The following is a 21,556-nucleotide window of genomic DNA, read 5'->3' on the forward strand; positions in this document are numbered from 1 at the left end:
GATGTGTTGTTGGGACAAACAGTGTTTAGATATAATTGTCTCTCTGGCATTGGTCTGTATTTAGCACCCACCATATCCTGTTTAACCTGGGGACATAAACAATTAGCATGACCGGGTGAAGGAGTACGAGATGGACAGAGAAAGAAAGGCAGAAAAGAAAAAGTAGTGTTGTCTTACCTGTGACATATACATAAACAGAGGTCTGTTTTCGCGGCCGGTGCCGATATCTGCAGCGGAACAGGCCGGTGTCCTGGGCCCGGCTGTGGCTCACCGTCACACGGCTGCAGTACTGCTGACTTGTCCTCCCACAGCGAGAGTGCTCCACCCGCACCTGATCTCTGGTCACACCTGAGGGGAACGCCCATGTCAGCTCCCAGCGACCCCTGGTCAGCAGGCAAAGGGGGAAATGAAACGTGCATTCACATTCAGCCACAACCACAGGAACTCCATCCCTCGATTTAATGATTTATTCACCATATGAATGTGAAAAAATGAAGATTCTACAGAATGCGTCCCAGAGTTAAAGTTGACTGAGTGGCCTAACGAAGGCACTATAAAGGCCTTTTCTGAAAACTGAAAGTTTTGGTTTACTTTGATTTTGTGATGGATTTTTGTGTCGGACAAAGAAAATTAGAATAAAAAATCTTCAGAGCAAAACAATAAGACACTAATTCTGCCTCTGTACCACAGCTTTTGGGGGGGTTTGTTCAAATTGGACTGTAATAGAAAATCTGGTTAAAATATGAATGTTAATTGTTGAAGAATTATTTTAAATAAAGAACTGAGACTTGAGACTACAGGGAAGCACAGCTGGAAGAAAAATGGTACAGACTGACTTTGAAAAATGGACAGTGTTTTTATTGTTTAATGTTAAAAAAATATCTTGCAAACAAGATACTAAGTGGAAAAATACATTTTGCACACAAAAGTACTTTGAGATGAACTTGGGTGATGGCCGCAACAAACTGTCACCTGATTGTAATTGCAATGTCCTGGTGAGTTTGACGAAAACAAATCCTAAAGATGAGTATGTTTGACGGGTCTGCTTTAATTCACGGGTATCAGTCGTGATGTTGCTCAGGATTTTCTGGCACCCACATGCGTCTACTTGAAACTCACCTGCAGCTGAGCAGCAGCGTCTGGTTGGTGTCTAGAACCAGCTGTCGAGTTTTCACATCCAGGATGGGGACGCTGTATTTCCCTTTTTGTTCTTTATCTGCGGACATGGGAGAAAGGATGAGAACATGGAGCACAAGAAAACATCCCCCAAATGAGTAAATATGTATGTATGAACTCGGGTTGTACAACAGTAGAGTAAAAGCTTTTCTTTTGCCTCTCTCCTGTGAGGTCAGAGGTCAAGGTCAGGTTGTCATTAAGGGTCATGGACAGAATGTAAATATGTGGTGAAATGGGGGGCTTGATAGTTGCACGTTGCATTGTTTGCGTCTATATTTAATTCAAAATGCATGAGTGGCAGTCATTCCACTGGCACAATTCAATTCAGCTTGAGTCAAGTCAGCTCAACTTTCAGGGGAAATCCTGGAGGACAGAACACTTTCCAACCTATAAATAAATACTTTGCATGATTCCTGTGAATTCTGTCCACCGCAGACCGGACACAACAGAACTTTTGACTGAGTGAACAACCTGTCTCCCTGAGTTCCAGCTCCACAGCACGTCCTCCATCCAGGCCACAGACCCCCCCCCCCGCATCTCCTCGCCCCGGGGCCACTTGACAGCCCTGTGTGGAAATGCGTAAGCGCCGTGCCTCTTGTTTATCAAATGAACATTTCTCCACTCCATCGCTGAGGTTTATTAATGAGAGATGAAGCTGGGATGTCTGTCCGCCTTTCCTTCCTCCAAACAACAGCGGAAACATCATTCAGGGAAGTCCGTCCTTCACTCTGACTGCTCACCACAGTGTGCACCAACACAACCATCCCACTGCTCTGTGAGGAGTTCAATCACTTGTAAGGCAGTTAGTGAGTTTATCACTTAAGTCCATTATTCCCATTCACTGTCAGCATCATTGTTCCCAGTGGATGCCCCATTGAGTAGGTCTAGCATTACTCACACTACTAGCACTTCCTATACTATTTCCTCGAGTTTGACAGTGTGTGAGTAGGCAAGAAACGCGTGCACGCACACACACACACACACGGCAGGGTAAGGGAAGAATGAGGGGAAGTGAGGGATCTCCTCCAGGCCTTTTAGGGCCTTTTCAACAAGCTGTGAAGTAGACAAAAGCCCAATTTACAAATAATTCAGCACAGTCCTCCTGCATCAAATAACCAATAATGAGAGTTCAGCGAATCAGTCCTAAACGTCACAGTCAGAAAAATCAAAGTTAACATGGAATTATCCTCTGGCAGGTTTCCACTCACTGATAACTTTGGGAAAATCCCTTCTACTGACTTTTCAGGAAGTTTGGAAGAATCATTTGGCAGCATAAAGAAACATTGGAGTAGGTATCAATGTTCAAATTAATAAAACACAATTATTCATACAAAAAGTGATACTTATGTCGAATAACAGAGAAGCAATTTACAAAGTATCCTACATTTTCTGCAAAAAAACATTAATAATTTACCACATATCAGGGCAAAATATGTTTGTGTTTCTAGATTTCTATTAAATTTGTTTTCTGAAGAAAAAAAAATCTGTACTTTTCTCAAAATGTGAAGATCTTTGACAATGACAATGGGATGTATATGAATGAAATTGTATGCATATGCGAATATATAGTGAATTTATATAGCCTTTACTGTGTCAATAAATATCAGGCATATCATTGTAAGGTGGGTTATTGTATATATTTCTTATATTTCTCATATATTTCTCATTATTTAGTCATTTCATTAGTCTTTGCATTCTTCAGAAACATTTAAAGCCTACAGAAGTTGAAAATGAGTGGCCACAATAACTGTGACAAGATAAGTCCTTACATGTAATTTGTAATTATCATTTTTTTGACAAAAATTGGAACAACTTTTTTTACAACAACAAAAGGAGACTGCTTTGATTTTCTTTTTTTATATATACCTACGGACTGCTACAGTTAATACAAATTATAGAGCTAGTCACTGTGACGTGACACTAATCTTTTAGATTTGAAGATAAAAAATATTTTGGGTCACATGTATGCAGATATTAATTGGACAGTATTTTACAATAACAAGTTTCATATGCTTTTTCGTTGAACAAAAGGAAATGACCGGTCCCACCACATGGATCTGCGGAGCGCACCCAGGGCGACCTGCGGACCGCTTCAGCAATAACCGCAGATTAACCCTGATTTCCTCTCGGTGGATCTTTTTCCGTCAAGGTCGCGAACCCCACGTTCGTTTATATCAGAACTTCCATTTGACAAACTCATCAGTCGCAGGAAACAACGCCCTGCGCGCGTCCATTGAACCGGAGCCAAACGCGCGAGGAGCTCGGCCACGTCAGGTCCGCATTATCCAAACAAGTGTCCCGCAGGATAGCGCTTATCGCCCTCACTGCGCCCGGTGCCAACAGCTTCACAAGGTGAGCCGCGTCAGACAAACGACGGCACCGACCACTTATCTGACCGAGCACGCACACACGCACGCACAACACACACACACACGCACCACGGCCACAGCAAGATAGGGATTTGTGCGTCTTTTGTTTTGTTCCAAAGAGAAGGGCTGACTGTTCTGCTGACTGTTTGTGGGGAATAAAAACAACATTCGTGCACATGTTGCCTCTTTCTAGAGTTTGCATCGGTTTCCTCCTCGGCTTACCAAGTTAATTCAGTTACCAAGTATCTAAATATAGGAATAAATAAGACCTTTAAAACATTTCAAGTCGGTACGGACACCAGCTCCAGCCTTCTCCGCAGGTGCTCCGTGCGCCGCGCACCAAGCGCAGACGCAGCAGAAGTTACTCACCTTTTGCCAACACACCATACAATCCACAAAACAGGCAGACGAGAGCGCAGTTCATCATGTCTCCGATGCAGCGAGTGGCCTTCAATTATAAAACACGATTTTTTTTTTTTATTCCTTCTCCCCAAACGAGTGTACAGACTTCGGACGCCCCGGCGCGTCCGGCTGCTGCGCTCAGCGCCGATGGTCAGTGAGTCGGAGACGGTCGGTTTTCCCGAGGAGAGCTGCGGGAGATCACGCAACAGGACACCGCGCTTGAACTCCAGTGCAACTTTTTCCCATCGTTTAGTGGGATAGCGGCGCTGATTTATACAGTTCCCACAGTGCAGCCACCGGATGGCGGACTTCCGCGACGTCCAGCGACACACCCGAGGGCGTAACAGCCGTCTCCCCTTTTAGCTCTCCACCAGTGAGGTGTCGCTGAGATATGTAGCATCCGAAATATCCCCTTTTGACTAGATGTGCAGGATGCTGGCATACATTAAATAGTTCTTCTGAAAGTTGTCCTATCACCAGAATGGGATGTTGCACCATGTATCACAGAGGATGCGCACGGGGCCATGGGTCTGGAGTGGTACACGGGGTGATCAGCACGTAGGCGCCGGCGTGAACGGAAGGTGTCCTGATCAACAGACATGCCAGTCACGCTTCTCTCGTTTCTGACTCACATCTGTAAATCTTTATCCAAAGGATAACAAAACTAAAAGGGACTGGGCCTCTTGGAAGAGCACGTCACACAATCCGCAACGAGATCAAAAATGCTGATTTCACCAGCAGAGGACAGCTACTGCGACCTGCGTTTACAGCCCTTAGGTATTATGTGATATGTATAAAAATTGCTGGTAGTCAGACTCCAAATTACTGTGGACCTGTCGCCTCATAATCCTTTCAGGCAAAGGCACCAATTACAAGTGAATCAGTAGACACCTCCTCGCTCAGAGTCGAGGGCAAAATGTACAAAGGTCTGCACGAGAAACACATGCCTGACCTCCTGCGTTGGAAAATGATGTCTTTAATGTAAAGTCATGTAGTCTTATATCATTCAGGAACCCTTTTGGGGTGAAGTGCATCCCTCCATCAGGAGATACAGTGAAGAGCCAATAGTACAGATTGGCCAGCGGGTGGTGGTGGTGGTGTGAGCAGGATGAGAGCAGCAGATCCAGGAAAATGTAAGTGTGTCTGCTTAAAAATGTTTGAGAGGGTTTTCACCTGATAATCGTATTTATTCCTTACACACCAGCGTCAGCTGCGTTGTGGTTTTAGGCAGGGCTGTGATAGAGCTCTCCATGGAACATGAAGAACTGAGAGAAGGAGGCACCGTCAGGATAAATTAAAACATCACAGTAAATGTTAAATGCAAAATATATCACCACCTCCTATTGTGGGATTATCCACTGCACTACAGTATATGTATATATATATATATTTGACATAAGGCTACGACTCAGATAAACGCATGATATACAAATGCACATGCACACTCACACAGTACAAAAACAACACATACAGAGTCGTGAACGCACATGTACAGTACATACGAATGGAGATGAGGGCAAAATACACAGTTACATACTTGTGAGGAGAGAACTTGTTCCACATTCACTTAAAAGCACTCATCGGATTTCTGTTGGCAACACCCAACATGGTCACCAACAATGTAGCTGGGACAGGAAAACGAGGAAGGGTACAGCGCGACGTCTGGAAACCTGTAGTTCATTGGCTAGAGAAACACACCCAGGAGAACCTGGCTAGACACTCACAGTAGGTAGTGTCCCATCGAACAGCAACAGGCTGGTCTTTGGTGCAGATTGATGAGACTTGTAGATACTATTACTCTTTCAAAATTGTGGATGACAACAGCGGTTTTATAGTTTAATAGTATTTTTCTTTTTTTTTCTGAAAGCAGAACAGTTAAACCCGATTCCCATCTGGATTCGTGCTCTTGCTCCTAGAAGAAGTTGTGCTTTTAGTTGCAAGGAGACACCGTTTTAACAGAGGTGAGAGTGAGGAGAAGAGAGACAATTGGAAAAAGTTGTTGATTAAGCATAAGGCATTAGGGTGTGGTGTCTGGAATGACCTGATTTTTACCATAATTTTCCTGTTACTCATTTTTTAATGAATTAAATTTTTCTCTTAAAATAATCAGTGTCAGGTACGTTGCATATAATACAAAATAAGACATTTTGGATCCTAATATAAGGGAGCCATTACCAATATTTTTGCTGATACCAACAATTACTGACCCTTCACTTACATGAGCAGACAGCAAAAACAGTATAGTGTGTAATCTTTGCATCATAAAGTTTGTATTCTAAGTGAGGCACTCCAAATTCAAACCAAATTCTAATTATTACGTGCAACGACCCAGGACCATGTTCAGTTAGTAATAATCATGGTTACTGTGGATGTTTTGACACCAGGTCTGAAATAGCAGAGATATTACAGAATCGGGTTGGTGTGGAGGGCTGGTGTGTTGCCCCAACAGGCCCATTGCCACGGTGAACATGATCCCAAAAAACTGTCACAACGTGTCGTTGACTAATTGTGACAACAGTCTGAAGATAGGCTCCGCGTCCGAGTCCTCCGTCCCGTGCGTTGAGACTGTTGTTTTGCCCCGTGTCAGTCTGGCGTTCAGTCACACCTGCCCTCTAGTCTGCTGATGGATCCAGTCCGTGAACTTCACCACCTGTGTATAGACGCCGGGGCGGTTCTGCCTCGCGCAGCCTTCGCCCCAGCTCACGATCCCCGCCAGGAACCACCGCCTGCCGCGCTCCAGACACACGAGCGGGCCTCCCGAGTCGCCCTGAGGCCACAGACACACACATATAAACAGACTAAACACTAATTAACACCAGTCTGCCCTCGGAGCCAGTCTGTGCCCGAATTGTTCTTGCAGCTGAGGATTATTTGATGTCACATCAACATATTTCCAGATCCTCTGAAGTGAGGTTTCATCTCAAAAAAAGGTCAAGACGTACGATAGAAATCCAGTGACACAAAGCAACTCGAGTGTTACTAATATGTGTGATATGTCCATATGAGTCCCAAATCACCCCCTTGCTTACTCATTCACTCAACCCTATATGATGGACACACATTGGTCACGAGTTCACGCATCAGTGAGGAGTGAATTGAGATTTCAGACTCTCATTTTGCAGTAGAACCACGTTCCCTTGTCGTAATTTTGAGGACACTAAAGTATATATATATACACACAATATACTTACATATCATTTTATGTATCCAGTTTGCCTGTGCTGCACTAATTCATTCATAAACTCTTTTTTTTTAATGAAATATCATCCTTTTCCGTAATCACTACCAGTTTATTTGTTGTCCCTCTGTGACTGTTTTCACAGTTTCACAACTGTTTCCAGTAAAAATCTGAAGGGCAAAAATCTGTCTTCAACCTTTCCTGTAAATCTGTTCAGTTTGCTGTGGAGCCGTGACTCCACATGCAGAGACGAGGCAAGGCAAAGCTGCGACGCTACTGTGTTCTCAGTGCACACGTGCTCTGCTGTGGTTTAGACCACAGAAGGGAACTAAATTGAGAAACTAAATTGAAATGTACTTCAATGACGCACGCTAAGCATTTTGTGGTTATGACAAAAGGTAAATTACGACACATTGTCAGCAACCCTGGGAGTGGGTTAACTGTATCTGGTATACAAAAATAAAATTCCTACAGTAACACTCACCTGGCAGGCATCCACCCCTCCTTGCAAGTTCCCAGCGCACAGCATCCTGGGAGTTACGGCGTCGTCATACAGCTTGTTACAGGTGTTCCTGTTGATGACCTTCACGGAGGCCTCTTGCAGGCGAGAGGCCAGCTCACCTGCGGTAGATACAAACACAGAAAGGGAACATTTTGGGATATTTGGGAGTTCAATTAAGACCATACAGTTTGTGATCTGGATCTTCAGTGTCCTCAGCTCTTACCGTCCTCCCTGAGGACCCCCCAGCCTGTGACATAGCAGCTGGTCCTCGTGGTGAAGGAGTGAGAGGAGGCGGGTACGCACACAGGCTGCACCAGGTCATTGAAGAAGACCGGAGCGCTGAGCTCCAGAAGGGCGATGTCGTAGTCGGAGGTGAACTGGTCGTACTGTGGGTGCAGGAGGATTCGCCTGATCGTTCTCGTGGCTGCTCCGTTGATCCCCATGGTCATCACGCGCATTCCCATCTGGGCCCGCCACGCACGGGCGTCTGAGTATCTGCAGACACAGCATGCATGAAGAGTGCAAACACACACACGCACACGCACACACACACACACACACACACACACACACACACACACACACACACACACACACACACACACACACACACACACACACACACACACACCGTTTATAATTATGATGTCGAGGCTTTCCAGGCATCTACTCTTACTTAATGGCATCTGAGTCCTGGAAGCAGTGAGCTGCGGAAATGAGCCAGCGGCTGGAGACAAGCGTGGCTCCACAGACGTGGCCGTAGCGGTCCATCTGGAGGCTGACCTGCCATGGCCAGGAGCCCGCTCCGGCATCAGAGCCTCCCACAATCTTGGCACGCTTCCTGGGCCTGGTGCCACAACCTGCGGAGGGAGAGACGGACAGGGAGACGAAAGCAACCACGTGAGAATTCCACTTCAGGAGGTCAGAGGAATTTCACTCCGTCTTGGGTGAGTGATACTCACCACAGCGCAGTTCATCAGAGCCGTCAAAACAGTCTTTTACCCCGTCACACTCGGGGTTGATCTTACCAACACACTTTCCGTTGGCACATTTGTAAGAGGACGAGGAGCAGCCCTTAAAATCTACAGAGAATGATAGAAATATTTAGCCAAAAAGATCTAAAGGACATTTGAAAATAGGGATAACAATACAGTTAGTGAAATGGAAGTGGCTGATGTAATGACTGCTCACATGCTCTGGTACAATTGAGTTCATCACTGCGGTCTTTGCAGTCGGTGACACCATCGCAAACTGAAGACTTTGGCAGACACACCTTGTTGGGACACACGTGATAACATTTACTGCCTGACAGGAGGAAGCAGAATGAACATGAGATTTAAAACACAGTAGAGCACATGTACAGTATGTGTTACATTAGCATTAGAGTGTCTGTGCTCACCACAGTCCCGCTCCTCACTGCTGTCGGGACAGGTGCTCTGACTGACACACTGGCTGCTTTGTGGCTTACACTGGCCGTTGCCACACATCACGTCCCCTGGCCTGCAGGATGCTACATGTGAACACATGCACAAGGAAACACAAAAACACACACAAATCTGAATCTGCCGCAAAGTTTGTGTCAAATCTGCAGATATGCAATAGATAAATAACTTTACAACATCTTGTTAGCCACATAAACTAATGAACAGGTTCAATTTTGATACTACAAGACCGGGTGGGACAAGTGTACAGCTCTCAGGCAGCAACACTTACAGCATTTAGCCTCGTCTCGTCCATCGGAGCAGTCTTTCACTCCATCACACACCTTCCTCAGAGGGATACAGCGGCCATTTCCACAGCGAAACTGTCGAGGACAAGCTGAAGAAAGACAGCAAGGAAACTAAATTGTTTAATTGGTGGTTAAAAAAAATCTTAACACTGCCATTGCAAAATCTCTTCGGTGGTGGAAAGCATCTGATTTTTCTTACTGCTCTCTGGGGAGAAGGCCCGGTAGAGCAAGTAGAAGCCCTTGTGAGTGAGCGATTCATCGGAGTGGAAGTGGAGGGAGAGAGGAGACGAGTAGACTCGCTTTTTGCTGCTGTCTGACACCGGTCGGCACAGTCTACAACGAGAGGAGCACATGCAGCCACAAAATGTATGCCCTAAACAATGATGAGATAAAACTCACTGACACTTTGAGTGAATGAGCAAATATTGAAACGGTGGTCTACATTTGACCGATCTGGATGAATTGCTGATCCTAACCCTCGTGCACCTTTGTAGCAACACAGTTCAGTTCCGTGACTCACTTGACCCCTCCGATGTCCAGCCAGTCTTTCTCACAGCCGTCTGATGATGGGGAATCCTGAATGTCCATCGTCACGATCGTCATTGAGATCAGGTATCCTGGCAACGGCGCCTGATAGAGAAAACCAAAGACGGCTGAAGTCTGCTGGAATGTGTGGACAGGCCAAATAAAAGAGGGACGATTCACTCGTTCATTCTTTACTTTTCATTATGACCGTTTCTGACACACACACACATTTACATGTATGTATGACACTCTTGTGGCTCACCCGTAGTGTCCAAGTGCAGTCTATATTAGGAGGGTAATAGGACGGGTAGTAGGGTGATGAAATGGAGCCGTTCCAAGAGGAAAGTGATCCTCCACAACCTGCAGGGGGAGATGGTGACAAAGATAAACCCACACAACAGCGCCGTGGTAACTTTGGTTCAAATACATACAGTACATTTCATTTTTATTTCTGTCATGTCATTTGGTCCGATTGTGGGATTAGAAGATACCCGTAATTTACAATCATGTACATCTTCTTCAGTTATATACAAAACATGTGAAGAAGACAGACACATCAAAAAGGAAATCAAAATGAAACGTTCTCTTATTCATCATATGCTAATCATTCCAAATAACTCACTCCAGCATGCAGGCAGTAACGCAGACATATCACACACGATTAGAATAAATCACTGCGACCTGCTTTTGGGATGGCCTGGAAGTACGCTTTGAAGATCGCTCCATCTCTCTGTCGGCTGAAGGAGAAAGTAACCAACATGACATTCCCAGATGATGTCAGCTTCATGACCGGAGACGAACCTGAGACAGGCAGCCCACACCACCTGAGACAGGTACATGGATTACGCATAACTACATAAAAAAATTGAAATCTTGGAGAAACAGTGTTGACCTCTGACACAGACAAGTACGTCATGAGGACAGTGTTGATGTTTTCACAGTCAACGCCAAACAAAATAAGGCAATGGAATGTTCTTACCTGGCAATGATCTTGTTCTGTAAAGGAAGCAGGAAGTCGTAGGCCGAGAGCTTGTGGGCAGTGCAGCTTCCTGGCGTGGCGCCATGCAAGGTGAGGACGACGAGTCGAACTACGTGACCCGAGGGCACGCGCAGGCGCCACTGGTAGTACGGCTTCTTGGGACTCACGAGGCTCAGGGTGCGGTTGTAACCATATTTGGCATAAAGGTCAAAGGACATTGCTGCGAAAAGGGATGTGATGGAAGGATTTTATTTTGTCTGTGTAAATCACATTAAGTGTGCACAAACACTAATTACAGGAAAAATCAACATGGAGTGGCATAGTGACACACACATCACCAGATATCTCATTCGATGTAAGTGAAGAATGCAGTTTCATAACTCGATCCAAAATCTGTTTAGTCATATTTTCCTTGAATTTATCACCAATGAAGTCAAGTACACTTTGTCATATAGGCTTGTTAGTTTTAGGTAGAGCAGAAGAATGTACTCTCCTTTAATTTAAAGCAAATACCAAAAGACTAAATTCACTACAAGGGGCATTCCAACAGCAGCAATACAGACATCTGCCACGCAGTATTTTTTCCGCTTCAATCATAAGCTTAACACAATTCAAGAAAGACAGGATGTGTAACTTTTGCAGACAGAGGTGTGCTCCCCTCACCTTGGAAGCCTAGCTGCCACTTCCCACTCTGGATGCTATTTGGATTCTTAATCTTGCCTGATGATTTTTCTTCTGCTTCAAAGTCGTCAGGGTCCAAACCTTAACACACACACTCACACATTTATAGTATTTTACATGATTTTTGTTGTTAAGTTGTTTCGTAATCAAGTTTTCTATTAGAACTGTTATGGTTAAGGATCTGTAGAGTTATTTCATTGGGTTAAGATAACATCTACATCTGCAGACTCTATAGAAGTTTTTGATAGATGGAAAAAAAGTACATGTCTACATACTGTATGTGTGCGGTTAACGTGCATGCGGACAACAGTGAGAGCCTCTACCCAGTAGGTGGAGCATGTCGTCGTCTCTCTCCATGTAGTAGCGCTGCTCATTGAAGCTTTCCCGCTGCACCTTGTTGTTGCCGGGGAGCCTGCGCTGCAGCCTCTCTGGGCAGGACCTCTGGATCGCCATGGCAACATTGTCCGGGGCGGAGAATTTACTCCAGTAGAAGACATTGAGCCCTTCTACTCCTTCACTGTCACACAAAAGGGGTTTACACTGTTTCCGTTTCTCGGGGGGGGGGGACATATAACCAAGTACAGTATTGTCATGTATGTTCTTCATGTTCAAAAATTATTGGCTGTGTGATGCGTTTTTTTTTCCCCCAGCTGGTTTTGTTTTGGTGCTGCATACCTGAAGGCAGTAATTCCTGAGCGCAGGTAGTAAGAGCTCCACGGAGATGACTCGTAGAGGTCTGAGAGCTGTTTTTTATAAAAATGAAGAGGGAAAAAAAGAACATTGACCAGACACTGTACACACTGCGGGTGACGTCAGAGCCGTGTAAAGTAACGTCACAGCCTGAGTTCAACAAAAGCATTGTTCTTCTTGTGTGTGTGTGTGTGTGTGTGTGTGTGTGTGTGTGTGTGTGTGTGTGTTTGTGTGTTGACTTTGAGCAGCACAGAGCTCCATTGTGTCTCTACCTGCTGGCTGTGTACAGGTCAGACCCTGGGTGATTTGGGCTCCTTCACCTGTTCTTTAATGAACAGATTGCTGCACAGATATCACTGTACGAGCGCCTAACAAGCCTGCTAATTCACCCTTGCAGCTTATTACAAGGAGATTATTACTGGATGTCGCTACATGTTTTTGGGGATTTCCAGCCTATCAATTCACCATTTCCCGACCGCTGAGCAAGAATGTGTAGTCATCACATCTGACAGTCTGCAAATCCAAACCCCATGTCTCTCTGTCCGGCCCCGACCCGTCTGTAATCCCAGCCTGCCCCACTGCCCTGTCTCTCCCTCTCCACCCCGATGTCAGGCTGAGGTTCCCCTGCTCTGTGGAGTGCACAAGAGTGGCGCACACAGAGTGGCTGATTGTGTGAAAGCTGCACAGACAATGTTTTTATTGAACGTCTGCTCTTCCTCTCACTCTTGCTGCTCGGGCCTAGCCGGGCTCACAAATGCCGGGCTTGTCCTCGGCCGTGAAAGGGCCCGGTCCCTGGGGTTCTCGGGAACTTGCACAAACACTGATCGCGGCTCCCGTTTCAGCTTTACATTTAACACCGACAGAGGGATGAACAGAGGACAGGAAAGTGGTGTGTATGAAAAAAAAACCCACGGAGGATAGAGGAGGACAAAGCAGATAAGGAGGAAAAGTGAATAAATAAGCATGTAAAGACATGCCGGAGGAGAGGAGGATGGGAAGGACAAAGTGGTGCAGCATAAAAAAAACTAGTAGCCTGCTGCAGTAAATCATATTAATGTTTCGAGCAGCAAGATCAACTTCAGCCAGGGGTGGGAAGGTCAAGCAATGTCATTGAGAGGGGAGGCAGTGACGGACAAGTCCACAGCTCCACTTACATAATGGTTCAAAGCCTGAGCCTGCAGGCCGAACTGCGGGGAGGTGGAGTCAGTCAGTTCTGAGGAGAAGCTCAGGTTTGGGAACTCCACGCTGCCGCCGAGGAAGAACACTGAGGACGGTGGAGCTGAGGAAGAGGAGGAGGAGATTTTAGACAGGTGCATTGTGTGACTGTAGGTGGAAGTCAAAATAGACCCATTTTTAAGTACAGGAGAGGTCTCAGAGAGAGAAGGTCTCTACTCACATGTTAAGTAGTGCAGGGTCAGTGCAATGGCTGCAGTGAAGGGAAAGAAAGGCAGCAGACGCAACATCCTCCTCCTCCAGGAGCCACAGGCTGGAGCTCGCCCCCCCTCCGCCCTCTGCTCTGCTTGGTCCTCAGGCTTCGTGGGGGGGCTCAGTGGCTGGGTGGGCTCCTTCAACGGCCCCGCTCCCTTACAGAGACAAGAGCATGACTCAAATATCATACCAGCTACTTTTTTTTTTTATGTCTGCGCTCGAGCTGCTTCTTATTGTTTGAACTTTAACGTCCATTTAACCAGAGCAGAGGAGCATAAAGAAAATGCAGCCTACATGCCAAAATCATCGAGCCATATATTTTTATGACCGAGCAGACGCTGATTTAATGAGAGCAACGGTGAACATCTTTGAGCTGAAAGGATCTCCTTAAACATTTAAGGGGTTGGCAGGATTCCCCGGGGGAGCAGACAAAGCGTGGCTGGAGAGGTCCTTTTTCCCACGGCCTGGCTCTGGGGTGTCAGCGCTCAATCAAGTGGCATGGACATTCATGAGAATCAGGCCCCCGAGTCCCGAGAGACGGATTTTGCTATCAAGATGTAGGATGACTATGTTTGATAGGCATTGATCATTAAGCATGCATTTGGTGTTGTTAAGACAATACAAGTTAATGAATGAAACAGACTACTTTGGTGATATATCCAGGATCATTTGAGAAGAATTTTATGCAACGTCCCCTCTGCGCACGATGAAAAGAGTGATGGCTTACCTGTGCAGCAGAGCAGCCTGAGTGTCCATGCCCAGAGACGTAGTACACTTCGCAAGTTTTGCTTTTGGGGAGAGTCCTCATAGCACTGTCCCGTTTAGCTCCGGAGAGGCGATATGCAACAATACCTCTGGCATAGAAACGATGGAGAGAGAGAGGAAATCCCCACTGTCGCTTCCTTTGAAAAAGCAAAAAAAAAAAAAAAAAGCACAGAAATCCGACCTGAGCAGCTCGGATGCGGCGGGCATTCACCGACTCCAGTTTACCTGAACTGGGAGGCAGGTGTCACATGGAGTCCCAGAATGCAGTGCGGGGACAATGGGACCACTATGAAAGGGTCCATTCCCCAAAACCATCCCCGCCACAGATATTGTGGGCAAACTTCCTTTGCTGTGTATGTGGGAGTTTAACTCAGAGGGACAAAAGAGTGTTGGTGAGGTGAAACGTGTGACGTTTTACAACCCGAGCTTGGCTGCCGTGCCCTTGGAAGCTCCACAGGGGCGCATAGCTAGACAGAACCCACTATTCCAAATCTGGCATCAACATAGACTGTAACTGAATATAACATGGGTCGTAGATTATTGAAGAGGTGGTGTAGTAGAGAGGAGACAGATATTTCAAGGCATCTTTTATACTCTTTAGATATTAATTTTAAAATGAAAGAAAGAACCAAACACTGTTTTTGAGGATGTTTTTTTAAATTATTATTATTTGGTGGGAGCAACAGAATATATGAACGTCTGCTGCCATTGGCTGCTGAGTTATATCACGTCAGCTGATATGGCCGTGGATCCAAGAGGTGAACTTGTTGACCCTGGTGTAGACGCCGGGCAGGTTTGGTCGGCCGCAACCTGAGCCCCAGCTGACGATACCAACCAGGAACCAGCGACCCCCGTCTGGTGCCTGACAGGACAGCGGACCCCCTGAATCCCCCTGAAATGCAAACGAGTACAGTTAATGAAGTAAGAACACCCATTCAAAACTGTAAACGTCAGTTTTCACACACCAGTAATAATCAAAGTGCAGGTGGGATCTCACCCTACAGGCGTCCCTCTCGCCAGAGGGGACCCCGGCACACACCATGCGTGGCGACACAGGGCCGTAGCTCTTCTTGCAATCCGTCTGACTCAGTATGGAAACCTCTGCTTTCTGCAGGACTGAGGGAAGCACCTTGTCTGCAAGGGGGTAAGCCATGGACATGATTCATGCTCATCAAGAGAGTTTCAAGTTCACAAACAGTGATGCAGCGACAGATTTAGAAGGAAATAGAGACACTTAGAGCATGCAGTGTATAAAGGTAGCTGAGTTGTATCGGCGCTACCGCTCACCCTCCTCGGAGCGGTATCCCCACCCGGTGACCCAGCAGCGGTGGCTGTCGGTGACAGAGTGGGAGGTCGGCGGCAGGCACACGGGCTGGACCAGCGGGCCGAGGGAAGAGGGCCAGGGCTTCTTCAGCTGCAGCAGGGCGATGTCATAGTCGAACGTGTACGCGTTGTAATACTCGTGCACCACGATGCGCTGGATCTCTGCCACGTGTTTGGCACTGCCCTGCGTCAGCATGCCGAGATGGGCGCTCCAGTGACGCGGGTCGGAGAGCCTGCGGGGTCAGAGGTCAGAGACACTCAGGTGGGAGGTTTCTCAATTATACTGAATCTAGAAAAACTAATAGACAAGTGTATATGTACAGTAAGTGACAGGTGCATTTATTTAAAAATACAGTGAATCAAAAGCTTTGTAACTTTTTGTATTATTGTTGTTGATTTTTACAGGGACAATAACTTCTCATAGCACAATTGATCAAACTACAAATGAGTCTAAAATCAGATAGAAACTGTTAATGTGATAAATTACCAGATGATGAAATACATGATTATTTCTGGTGAGTATTATAATAATCATATTAAAACATATATGAAGTACAAACTTAAATGATTACAGCAATATACAAACTAATCATATTTTCCTTAATCTATAAGTCATAGCTTCACAGTTTCTATTAGGATATATAAATCGGCACCATTCATCTGAAATTTATTGCGAATATTTCAATCATTTTCTGATAACATTAAAATGTTTGATTTAACTTTCTTCTAATTTAGATAGTTATTTATCAAAAGTATTATTTACTTTATTATTTTAACATGATATATTAATTATTTCATAACACAGTGGTTCCCAAACTTTGGGTCAGGGTCTCATGATCCCTAAAGCTCATGATTAATCAAAAGAAAAAAACATTTTTGCGCATTTTCACGAGTTCATATGTCAATAAGCCAAACAGCTTGGGATACAAGAACACTGTTGACCAGCAGCGAGGGTCACTGACCTCTCTTTGCTGAAGCAGTGTGCAGCTGAGATGAGCCAGGTAGAGGAGAGGACAGAGGCGCCACAGTACAGGTTACCAGAGAAGTGGAGGCTGACCTGCCACGGCCACTCCCCTTCCACAGAGTTAACTCCGCCCACGATGCGTTCGGGGCCTGCGGATGAACCCACCTTCTTCACCGGGGAGGGACGACCACAGGCTTAGGAGCACATAGTGATGGATTCTGTTGTCATACTGCTTTTTATTCTTTCTTGTTTTAATGTACAGGAGCATAAAGTTACAATGTGCATGTATCAAAAGGCATGTGTTGGTTTTAATGTATTTCCTATATACATGGACACATTACAAATTAAAAATCAAAACAAAATTCAACATTATGTCATTGTGTCCCATGACAAAAGTGAGAAAAAAAGCAATACATGTTATTACTCTTAATATCATTATGTGCAGTTTAAAGACCTTTTAGGGATTTAAATGTGCACATTGTGCATGAATCACTGAGTACACAGTTCGAGAGTGTGTTTGTTCACCTCCACCAACCACCTACGCTGACACGCTGAATCATCACCACGAGAGATGAATCTGCCGCCGCCTTACTAAAAATCAGCGCGATCGATTCGTCTGTGTTCGTGACACACTCTCGCGTTTGCGTCTGCCCAGTATCATTGAACGATCAATGACTGGGCCTGTTCCCGCCTTATGTCCTGATCGTGATAAAATAACAGCAGACAGAGGGAGAGCTATTACTGTAGGGTCACTTCGGTGCTGCAGGTCAGCAGGTTTGGAGCTCAGCTCCCGGTGGATTGTAAAACAACAACAGCTTTCTCATGACCCCACATTAGGGGTCTGGATTCCAGCCGTTGCACAATCACCATGAAACAGCAACTTGATGAAGAGCAGGTAACGCAGGTGGGACATAACCGAATGTGTGTGATCGTGGTTTTGGTTAAGTTGACTTGATATCATGGGCTGGACTATATTTTAGTAAACAAACAGCTTTTTTACAGGCGGTTTCCGACAATTATGAAAGAAGGGGCAATAATTAAGGTGATGATAACTAACTGGAACTGGATGTTCAAGTGTGGAAGTAACACAGGGCAGAACATAAAAAACTATGTATGTTTTAAGGCTGTTTGGGCTTTGAATTCTTGAAAATCCTAACCTTGGGAAGGGAACAGGAACTTGCTACTTGCTGCATGTTGGTGTGTTTGTAATATTTACAACAGGGTGAAGGGTGCAGGTGAAATGTGTAACTGAGCGTAACTTCAATATGCATGGAGCAGGGTGATGCAGACGACTCACCACAGTCTGCCTCATCACTGTGGTCCTGACAGTCATGAACTCCATCACATTTAGCATTCTTCTTCATGATGCAGGAGCCACTGCTGCATTTGTACCTGATTGCGGAGCAGGTTGTTTCTGACAAAAACAGAGAATATTTTGCAATCACTAGTAGTTAAAGAGTGAAAATAATAAGAATATATTGAATTTATATAGCGCTTCAGGAACACAAAGCGCTCGAAAAGGCATACTGCTGTTTTAAATATTTTTTAAAAATCCATACCCTGAGTGCAGTTGATCTCATCGGAACCATCGGTGCAGTCCGCCTCTCCGTTGCACACAAACAGAGGATGCAGAGGACTGTTGCCACCACAGTTCATCGTGGGCCTCGCTGTCAAAATATGCAACATTCTCGCAACATGAGACTGAACGCTCAGGTAAACAGGAATAATTAAAAAGATGTTTACTACACTGTGATGTGTTGCCAGTGCTCCATGGTGCCATTTAAAAAAAGGGCAGGGAAACAGACAAAAGAAATCAAGGTGTAAAATGACTAAGAATTAATTATATGATGTAAGACAACATACAGCAGAAGACCTCGTCACTCTCATCTTGGCAGTCGTCCAGGCCGTCACAGCGTCTGCTCTTGTCCACACATAGACCAGTGGAGCACAGGAAGTGGCTCTCTGGACAGGCTGGAAGAAATCAATGAGTGGCACAGTGCAGTTTCACTCTGTGAACTACATCATGAAAAAACAAAGTCATTAGCTCACATCCACAGTGAGGTACAATGAAACACCTGCATTCATTTTCCCACGCTGCACACTACAATGGGTCATGCGGTGCTTACGTTGGCTGATATTGTAGCTGCTGTAAGACGCCCGGAACGGCTGAGCAGAGCTACGTGAGCTGCAGCGAAACTCCACCTCTGGGCTGCAGTCAGCGATCCGAAACACCGTGCCGTGTCCCACGTAGCTGCCACAGAAACTGTGGGGGGGGGGGGGAGCAACCATCAGCGAACCATGGCAGTATGTTGTTGTAGGGTGAATAAATGCACAATCAAACATTATATGATAATAACATTATTAACAGTCATTTGATTTGAGAAGAAAATAATCTAAAATAGTACATTTTGTTTCTAGTTGAAATTGTCCTTTAAATCTATATGCAAAAATCTGTACGCACATACATGATTTCATTAACCCTCCACCAGCCATGGTCACAGCCCTTCATGTCCTTCGGTTTCAGTACATAGTTGTGAAACTGCAGAGCAACTCCTAAAGCACTATTAGAGGTCTAGGACAAAATATAAACAGAAAAAAACATATCAATAAAAGCTATTTTAGAAAACCTGAACCACAGTTTCACAAATCACATATTCGTGCGTGTTTGTGTGTGTGATCTACCTCAAACCTCCAGGAGCAGGAGCACTGAGGGGGCAGCATGCTCGGGTGGAAGGGGCTGTAGATCTGACCAGCGGCGTCAGGATCCAACGGTGTCTCTAGTTGAGACATACAAGCTGAGAGATTGTATGAAACAAGCACAGGGATTACACTTACTGTACACCACAAGTCAGCGCTGAATGTTACACAGCGCAGTTGCAACAGCGCTGTGTAACATGCTTGGGATCGGGACACATCAGGAGATAAAAACAGGTATTTTTTCTGAGTTCACAACACATTCCTTTCTCTTGTGAAACTGTACATCTTCAGAGCTCTCTAGAATTTTAAGACTTTTAAGAAGGGTATAATCACTTTGATCCAACTGCCCATAACTCATAGACATTTAAGTTTTGTTCACTCCAGTGTCACCAAGTGCTTGCTCATTGTTGGGTTCCCCCTCTTTAACATTGTAAGGTGTCAACCCTAGTTTGTGGGTTTAAGTGCCTTGAGATAATGTACGTTGTGATTTGGCGCATTGCATTCAAATTGAATTGAACTGAATCAAAAATGTTGGGAACCAATGCATTAAAAAATAATAGATTGAGGGAGTCATACTTTCCTCAGCGATGGCCTCAAAGTGTCCTCTGAAGCTCTTGTTGCCATTAGTCATTCTGAACGACAGCAACATGACATTGGAGGTAGAGACGAGGGAGAAGGAGGTGGACACTGGTTCACACAGCCTGCAGCACAAATATATATATATATACACCTCAGCATATGTCAAGTTTATGTATTAGAAAACTTAGAAACTTTACAGTGACGTGTTTTTTTTTTGGGAAAAACTATTTCCTTGTAGACAACGGCCTCCTCTCATCACATAAAGAGAAATCTGTGGTCCGAAGGACGCCTCCCACTCACCTGTGCAGAATGCGCCCTCTCATGGGCAGCAGAGCATCGTACACAGTCAGTGCATCGTTCACGCAGGCGCTGGGCTCGATGAGGAGCGAGGTGATGGTCAGACGGATGAGGGAGCCGGGGACAGCAGTGAGCTTCACATGGCAACTCACACCACCCCACGACGAAAAGACGTTCAAAGGGATCCTCGCACCAGGAAGGCTGGCATACATCTTGTCTACACACTGTGAGCCTGCGAGGAGATGGAAAAACAACTCATGAAGATACAACGTAACATGGAGTAGAACTTCTATTCATCAAAATGAATTTTCGCCTACCTGCTGCAGTTGATGTGTAATCTGAGCGCTGGACAGCTGCAGGAGGACACAACAATCAGTCTCCACATGGATGAATACACTCAAGAGCACAATTTGCGGAAATATAAACACACACACACACACACACACACACACACACACACACACACACACACACACACACACACACACACACACACCATTGATGAGGATGGAGTCTATGTCGACTGGAAGACCCAGCAGGTATCCGACAGAGGTCCTGTTCTTCAGGCTCGTGTGGACAGAGTCCCTGAAGATGACGCCTACACACTCCTCACACGCTGCCGGGCTCTTCAGACGAGGGACCACGAACACCATCCAGAAGTGCACCAGCACACCGCCCTTACTGTTGCTGGATAGGGAGAAACCCGTTTACATTAAACCTTTAAAAAAAACAGGGTGTGCAGCTTATTGGTTTATGATGATGAAGATGATGATGACTAACAGGCCCGCTGTACCTGAGGTCTGAAATGACGGCTAGCTTGTAGAGTCTGGCCATTGAGGACATCTTGTACACGTTGCTCACCTACAGTATGAGACACCAGCAATTACCACTAAGACTCTCTCGGCTGAACACTAGCCATCATGTAAATAACAGGGCCACGCCGATACGTACCACGTGCTGTATTTTGTTTGCCATGGACACAAACTCGCTGGACTCTGCGTGGCGGTACTCTGGGATAAACTCCACGTTGACGAGGCGGAACATCCCGGCAAAGTACGCTCCACTGTTGCTCTCCCTGCGGACTGAGGGAACCAGGGCAAAATCTGCATCATGTGGAGTGCAGTTTCAAAGACATGTAAATTCTCAACAACAAAGGAAAAACCATCAGTGATGTTGGATATGCAGTATAGCTCAAGATGAAGTATCAGAATTGTAAATATAGATCTATCAATAAGCTTCGCATTAAAAAAATAGTATTAGTGTTGCAATTAT

General features: G+C 45.4%; 3 protein-coding genes across 7 annotated transcripts in view; all 3 read right to left on the reverse strand.

Moving 5' to 3' along the window:
• The window catches only part of flt1 (fms related receptor tyrosine kinase 1), a 32,138-nt gene extending 27,880 nt beyond the window's left edge, over positions 1 to 4,258 (reverse strand). For 2 of the 3 annotated variants that reach the window (XM_035619761.2, XM_035619762.2), the window contains exons 1-3: positions 3,915 to 4,257; positions 1,120 to 1,216; positions 178 to 383 (exon numbers count right to left, since the gene is read on the reverse strand). In XM_035619761.2, coding sequence (XP_035475654.1) covers positions 178 to 383; positions 1,120 to 1,216; positions 3,915 to 3,972 — 361 coding nt within the window. In that variant the 5' untranslated portion in view covers positions 3,973 to 4,257. Of the gene's footprint in view, positions 1 to 177; positions 384 to 1,119; positions 1,217 to 3,914 lie in introns of all 3 variants that reach the window. The other variant, XM_035619760.2, reaches the window with a different exon arrangement.
• A 649-nt stretch (positions 4,259 to 4,907) lies between these two features.
• On the reverse strand, positions 4,908 to 14,597 carry LOC118291146 (suppressor of tumorigenicity 14 protein homolog). Of its 3 annotated transcripts, XM_035619138.2 has the most exons (19): positions 14,387 to 14,597; positions 13,628 to 13,814; positions 13,386 to 13,510; positions 12,217 to 12,284; positions 11,865 to 12,058; positions 11,524 to 11,622; positions 10,861 to 11,080; positions 10,563 to 10,705; positions 10,144 to 10,241; positions 9,877 to 9,986; positions 9,556 to 9,689; positions 9,341 to 9,445; positions 9,027 to 9,137; positions 8,819 to 8,932; positions 8,590 to 8,709; positions 8,304 to 8,487; positions 7,851 to 8,122; positions 7,610 to 7,746; positions 4,908 to 6,714 (listed from the first exon to the last, which is right to left on the reverse strand). In XM_035619138.2, the coding sequence occupies exons 1-19, from the start codon at positions 14,465 to 14,467 to the stop codon at positions 6,547 to 6,549; spliced, it is 2,670 nt and encodes an 889-aa protein (XP_035475031.2). In that variant the 5' UTR covers positions 14,468 to 14,597; the 3' UTR covers positions 4,908 to 6,546. The 3 variants fall into 3 exon arrangements, 2 of the variants coding, with proteins under 2 accessions (XP_035475031.2, XP_035475032.1); XR_007030276.1 differs by lacking the exon at positions 4,908 to 6,714 and having other exon boundaries at positions 8,411 to 8,487; XM_035619139.2 differs by lacking the exons at positions 13,386 to 13,510; positions 13,628 to 13,814; positions 14,387 to 14,597 and having other exon boundaries at positions 11,865 to 12,053.
• A 546-nt stretch (positions 14,598 to 15,143) lies between these two features.
• Positions 15,144 to 21,348, reverse strand: tmprss7 (transmembrane serine protease 7). The gene is made up of 16 exons (XM_047329803.1): positions 21,236 to 21,348; positions 21,078 to 21,145; positions 20,781 to 20,971; positions 20,602 to 20,637; positions 20,288 to 20,516; positions 19,985 to 20,109; positions 19,394 to 19,506; positions 19,177 to 19,283; positions 18,838 to 18,974; positions 18,575 to 18,682; positions 18,271 to 18,378; positions 18,009 to 18,125; positions 16,710 to 16,905; positions 15,712 to 15,980; positions 15,422 to 15,558; positions 15,144 to 15,316 (listed from the first exon to the last, which is right to left on the reverse strand). Exons 1-16 carry the CDS (start codon positions 21,326 to 21,328, stop codon positions 15,155 to 15,157), a joined length of 2,196 nt encoding a protein of 731 aa, XP_047185759.1. The 5' UTR covers positions 21,329 to 21,348; the 3' UTR covers positions 15,144 to 15,154.
• Positions 21,349 to 21,556: the final 208 nt, after the last annotated feature.

Source organism: Scophthalmus maximus, chromosome 21 (assembly GCF_022379125.1).
Source record: "Scophthalmus maximus strain ysfricsl-2021 chromosome 21, ASM2237912v1, whole genome shotgun sequence".
NCBI lineage: Eukaryota > Metazoa > Chordata > Actinopteri > Pleuronectiformes > Scophthalmidae > Scophthalmus > Scophthalmus maximus.